Raw genomic sequence first — 6445 nt, forward strand, 5'->3', positions numbered from 1 at the left:
AAAAAAGAAAAGCGAACAATTATTCTTTCATTTAAATGTACCATCACAATTCACTTCAACATAGTTCTCTGGTATCAAGATGCCACAAGATGGCGGCAAAGATACGCTTTTATTGCTGTATTCGGAGCACAAAATTTGCCTCCCATTTCAATTCAATTCATGCAAAATGTAAAATTGATATTTGCCACACATGCTAAAATATTCTGGCAGCTTGCTTCCTTTACCTTTCAAACCAGTTCTTTGTTACGATTTGTTGTAATGTATTTTCAAATGTCATTTTAGCTAGATAAAAGAGTGATTTCACACCAGGGTGTAGTGAGAAATGAGAAATCATCACGGATGTCGCTATCACGAAAGCGATCCAATTTCACTTGATTTGTCAGAAAATGATTATTATGAGTATATGGCCAATTTTGACAGGCAAGACCTACATTTTAGGGTTGCTTCAACAAAATCAGGGATCTAGCATGAAGGTGCATGAATGACAGACTGAACTCAACGGCAGATGGGAGTTGAACACGAGAGTGTTTTCTCCGTCTATTATTACACTCTCTGCAGTTGATGTTTCCTCTGACATACATGCATAGAATGTATGTGTGTGCATGTACAGAAAAAAAAGACAATACCTTTTTTTCATAGCTGTATTTAAAACTTTCCACAAACGTACAATGTCAGCAGTTTCAGTCAAGAAGCTACGGGAAATACAGGTTTTGGGTGTCCTAGTATTTTGGAAACCCCCTGTGCTCTGTAAAATAATACTATGTGTGTGTGTGTGTGTGTGTGTGTGTGTGTGTATACACACACATATATACGTACATATACAGATATATACTGTATATATGTCACATATATGTTACAAATAGATCATACATTTAAGACTGATAGAAAGGAAACAATAAAATTATATAAAAAAATCAGCGAACACTACGGTAGCAGACTGATATCGACATTTGCACGATAGTATATAATCAGTTGCGCCGCCGAAGGCCACTTCGATGCCGCATTTGAAAATTCAATTTTCTCGCTCCCCTTGTCAGTCGAGAGCCCTTACAATCATCGTCACTTTACTCCCTCTTATGGCACCCCTCCTGCATACAATATTACAAAATGATGTCAGTCTTAAAAAAAAGTACAAAAAATAATGCTAATAGTAATAATGGCATTATTGTTCAAATTCAGTTAATAAAACCACATACAGTAATGCTGTGCCAGCGGTTGCCTTTCATAAAAAGTTATATCAAGCCCTTCAAAGTGAATTTGAGTGACGTCTGCATTCACACAACGGTGGTATATATATTTATATATATATATATATATGTTTATTTATACATTTCTTTTTTGGGGGGTGCATTTTGTATTTATCCTTCTGCAGAAGCAGATGGCTTTGAAGAAGTGGCAGTGGCACGTGGAACACTGCTCACAGCAGCCTTGGTGGGGCAAACAGCTTTGTCCCAGCTGGGAACATGTGCCAGAAGCAGGTTTTGGCGCTGCCTTGGTAGGGGAGACCTTTGAAAGAACTGGCATCCCTTTAGGCCTCTGAGGGGTCAAAAGGAAAGAAAAACAACCATCAGCATGCAACTTTGAACAAATGATAATAATAATAAAAATAATAAATTCCAATGTACCATCATCTGAAGCTTCTGTTGTTCATACTGCTCTCTTCTTGCAAACAGTGTTCTATATCTGTTTGGAAAATTGCCTATTGAGAGAAAAACATTATAGTTAATTTTTCAAACTCTTGCAGAGACATACTGTATGAATATAGTTCAATCAAAAGGCATTTTTTTTAAATAACTTGAAACAATGTTTCGCAACCATTACTGAGCCAAGACATGTATTTTACATTCGGGAAAAAAAATATCTCATTGACTTTTTTCATCTACAGTTCATCTACCGTTATTTTAGCTTAAGCCTATCTATAAAACCAAAACATTGATGTATAATAAATCTGATATCGTTCATTGTAAAACAAATGAATGTATTGCTTGTGTTTATTCAAAATAAAAACATAAAAATGGGAAAAGGACCTTAAAGCGGAAGTCAACGCTGTTTTATGCAAGCCCACTAGTTGTGAACAGGGCATTCTGATAAATATTGCGTTTGTGCAATAAGTGTTAATCCACTCCCCATCTCCGGGGGCGGCCATTTTGTCTTCTGTCGACTGAAAATGACATCACAACTGCTCACAACGACCAATCACGGCTCAGATTCAGAGAACAGGTCAGCTGTGATTGGTCGTTGTAAGCAGTTGTGATGTCATTTTCAGTCGACAGAAGACAAAATGGCCACCCCCAGAGATGGCTAAAAACAAGTGCATTTTGCTACTTAATTTATATTCCACAAACGCAAAATTAATCAGAATGCTGTGTTTCAACTAGTGGGCCTGCTGGGAACATATTCTTGAAAAAATTATGCTTGGGTTGACTTCCGCTTTAAATAAATAATCACATCAAATTGCAATTACAATATTGTAGGGGAAATTTAGAATCAAAATGTGATTATTTTTCAAAATCAATGATCCCTAGTCTGGGGTATATTTTATTTCAGTTCAAGCATTTAAGAAAATGTGTACAGTCCAAACAAATGGTGTCAAATGATACAAAATCAGAGGTGCCCCGAGGATTAAAAGGACCGAATTGACCTTGGGTTCCCCGAAAAAGTTTAGGATTTATTTATTTATGCTCATAAGTGTGACTCGAGGTGATTTTATTGTAAACATATAGTATTTAGTCATTTCCGGTCCAATCTTCTTTCCAGTAGTGTTTAAAACAAAGTTGGGATCTTTCGTCCGTAGTAGTGTACTTGTGGCACAAACCAACATGTTTTCACTCAGTTCATTTTGTGTTCACTAGGGGGCCTCATTGGGATTATAAATCCTCACTCCCTTGAATGTGTCGAGCAGATTGAGAAAAGGTTAATTAAATTTAACAACCATGTCGGTCAAAACAAGAGCAACCGGATGGTGCAGACCTCCGCCAGTGCAAAGCTGTTAACAACTGTGTTAAGGTGTGTTCAGGGAGTGAGGTGGTGTGGCCCAAAGTTGTATTCATTTTCACAAGGCCACAAATCACTGGGGGCTCCCCTGTGTGTGTGTGTGGAACTAAGCAAACTCAATATCTATTTCCAGAAGGTTTTGTGGAGGGGCTGTACATATCTTAGGGACAAAAAAGGTTATGTTGCAGATAAGGTTATCCAGCTGAAGTTCTTTTGCAATCTTATGTCCAATTTTGGGGAAAAAAATAATAATTTTCACATTAATGCAATGTCTGTAATTCACCATTCACGTAAAAATACGAAACTTGAAAAAAAATATGGACATACGTGTTTTTCACATGACAGCGACGATATGCACCAAAATGTTTTTTTTTGTTTTCATGGCCCATATTGCACATCATCATGCGCCTGCTTTCTCTCACACGACTAAAACCTTCACAACATTGATATTATCGACATTGAATTATGTGCCTACTGTTTGGGGTTTCACCCTAAATCAGCCGTGACAGGCTCCCCACACCAGCCACATTTTGAACTGATGAATTGATTTTTGCGTTAAACCCAAACCACATCATTAAGCGTTCCGTGCGTGTCTGCTCTGATGTGAGAACCGCTCCCTATAATCATGACAATTTTCATGGGTCAAGGCTTAACAAATCAAATTGCGAATATGGTTCCGTCATAATCCCGTGGTTGGAATAGATCCATTGTGGAACAGAAGAGTGATTGATGTGTACAAATTTTGGGGGACTGCTTATTGTCATTGGTTAGCCTTTTTAAATTAATATCCAGCCACCCATCCATTTTCTATCCTATTTGGGAGCGCTGCCTATATTCAACCTGACTTCAGGCGAGAGGTGTGTAACGGGGAAAACATGCAAACAGCACACAGGAAGGCCAGAGCCCGGATTTGAACCACCGCCCTCAGAACTGTGAAGTGGATGTGTTTACCACTACTGTATTGTTCTCCCTTTAAATCAAACAGTAAAACAAATACAGTATGTAGGCATGGCTGTGCAAAGGATTTGCAAAAACAATAAAATGCATAGGAAAATTTGAATCACCTTTCACAATGGATGTTGGCAAAATAAGCCTTATTTGAACTCAGACCACGCTGCCACGATTTATAGCCCACAATTAAAATCCTCGCTAAAAAGATTCAGTAAAATGTTTATGTTTAGCCTGCGCTAACGCGCATTAGTTTAATGATGGTGAACCCAATAAAATTGTTGCCTTTCGCCGAACGCAGCCAAGTTTGCTGCGAAATGATAAGGGTTAGCGCATTTTACGACCCCTCCGTAAATGTATTGCTAAAGGGAGTGCAGTCACGGTTCACCTCTTTATACCATTATGTATAATGCATAAGTTAATTAGTTTTTAACCGATAACATGTTACGGCGACTCGCAGCAGTCTAACATTTGAGTTGGATAGATAATCCAAAACAAATGTGAACATCTGATATACAGTCAACAGGAAGCCTATGGATGAACAATAATCCCTTGCCATGTCAGGTAAAGATTTCACACACATGTAAATAATCATTTGCACTGAAGTGCAGGCATGCGTAATGAACTCCTCTGCTATCAGTTATGTTGCTGAAGCAGAAAAAAAGGTTCTGGCATTAAAATGCATACAGATCCACCATTCTTTGAAACTAAGCAGCTGAACGGGCCTGGTTTAAATAAAACTAACCAAAAATGTGATGTTGCTGGAGCCAAATGCTCAAATTAAAATTTGGTTCTGGTTGCTGGATGTGAACGCTATACGGACAGTCAATCTCAATAAATGATGAAATGATAAGAACATTTTATTCATGAAAACCTTTTAACAATGTGTTTGTACGTTTTAACGAGTTTAGTCCATACTTTCAGCCTTCTTTCATCTTACACACAAAAAAATAAAATAAATTGAATTTACTCCATTTTAGTTCGCAAGTGTTGCCCAAAAATAAAATCATCTGGATCCCGATATTTTTTTTAGAAGGCAACATTATTTAAAAATATACCTAAATCCAGATGATTCTATCGCACACAGCCGCTTGACAAAATAAAATGGAGCAAATTCAACATACCATTTTTTTTCCCCAGAGATAGGTGCGAATTATGACACATTTGATACAGTTGTGTACAACTGCTATGTATCATATACGTTGCAGTTGTACACCGCTGCAAACCAAAACCACAGTCATAAACATGTTGTGTTTTATAGACCGTGTCATTTCGGTTGTTAGTGGCTAGTCTAGATCCGGTTGGGGAAAACGTTCCTTTCAAGCACCATGTGTTTTTACAAAGACCTCCAAGAACCACGTAAAAGATATGAAGAAAAAAAAAATTCTGAGAAATTGTGGGCTGGCTGGATTTGAGGATTTTTTTTTTTTTTTTCAGACAGCTCTTCTGAGACTATTTGCTCGTAGAATTGTCCAGTGGACCAGATTCAATGCTCTCGCAGGCCATATTTCACCCAAGGTCTGTAGGTTCCCCACCCTCGCTTGCGAAAAAACAATGTTTAAGTCTTAGCTATGCTGATTTACTTGTATTAATGACAGTTAACTCTCAATTGGAAAGAAAAAAAAACCAAACATCTGGCTTGTGACGCCGTCTCACCTGCCCTTCTGGAGAATTTGTCTCTGCTGCCACTTTGGAGATCATTGCTGGTGAGAAGTCCTCCGCTGACAAAGGCCAGATGAAGAACACATAAATACAACACTGACAGCTTCATCCTGTCTGCAACCAGCTTCCTTCAATCTGTTGTCACAAGGTACCACTTGAGAGGATTTCCCCAAAAAAAAAAAAAAAAAAAAAAAAAAACAAAGCCACAGGGGTCTTCTGGCCAGCTTACCAGGGGCTCAGGCTTGCTTTGTCTGTGTGTCTTCCTGCACTCTCACTTATTTGAGAAGCAGGCAGACACATGCGCAGAACCCGCCCCTCTTTGTCTTCACGCCTCTCAGCCGTGTAAGTATCATTGACCTTCGAGGTCTTACTTTTTTGAACATTCTGGCAAGTTCAACTTTTAATTCTCCTATAAAGATTCTTCTTTAAAGATTCTTCTATAAAGACCATCTCCGAGCAGCTTGATGCTCCTGTGCTCATGTTCTGGGGCTGCTTTGCTATGTCTCAGACAAGCTGTTTCGATTTCTCAGTAGGATAAAGTGAAATCGAGATGACTACTGCCAGACACCTTGGTCATGGGTCTTCCAACGTGATAATGATCACCCCCCCCCCCCAAAAACACCTCAAAATGGCTAAGAGCAAAAATTTGTGTACTAGATACCCTAATACCCTGATTTAAACTCTATTGAACATCCAAAGGAGCTGAAACATGCCATCTGGAGAAGGCACCCTTCAAACCCGAGACGATTGCAGCACTTGGCTCACAAGTGGTGGACCCGAATACCTGTTGACAGGTGCACAAGTCTTACTGACAGTTACAGAAATTATTCGATTGTCTGAA

At 38.7% G+C, this 6445-nt stretch overlaps 1 protein-coding gene across 1 annotated transcript; it reads right to left on the reverse strand.

The window, feature by feature from the left end:
• Positions 1-679: 679 nt before the first annotated feature.
• Positions 680-5779, reverse strand: LOC147127509 (uncharacterized). Its single transcript, XM_086019939.1, has 3 exons — positions 5599-5779; positions 1626-1699; positions 680-1536 (listed from the first exon to the last, which is right to left on the reverse strand). The coding sequence occupies exons 1-3, from the start codon at positions 5711-5713 to the stop codon at positions 1324-1326; spliced, it is 402 nt and encodes a 133-aa protein (XP_085876065.1). The 5' UTR covers positions 5714-5779; the 3' UTR covers positions 680-1323.
• Between the last annotated feature and the right edge of the window lie 666 nt (positions 5780-6445).

The sequence above is a fragment of the Filicampus tigris genome, chromosome 21 (assembly GCF_054856515.1).
Source record: "Filicampus tigris isolate MCC_2025a chromosome 21, RoL_Ftig_1.0, whole genome shotgun sequence".
In the NCBI taxonomy this organism is placed as follows: domain Eukaryota; kingdom Metazoa; phylum Chordata; class Actinopteri; order Syngnathiformes; family Syngnathidae; genus Filicampus; species Filicampus tigris.

What these genes read in the sequence shown, in the direction of transcription:
- LOC147127509 (XM_086019939.1), bottom strand. Translation starts at nt 5,713, where the DNA reads ATGAAGCTGTCAGTGTTGTATTTATGTGTTCTTCATCTGGCCTTTGTC. An exon ending in CAAATTCTCCAGAAGGGCAG is followed by an intron (nt 1,700 to 5,598) that starts GTGAGACGGCGT and finishes TTCTCTCAATAG; the next exon opens with GCAATTTTCCAAACAGATAT. An exon ending in AACAGAAGCTTCAGATGATG is followed by an intron (nt 1,537 to 1,625) that starts GTACATTGGAAT and finishes TTGACCCCTCAG; the next exon opens with AGGCCTAAAGGGATGCCAGT.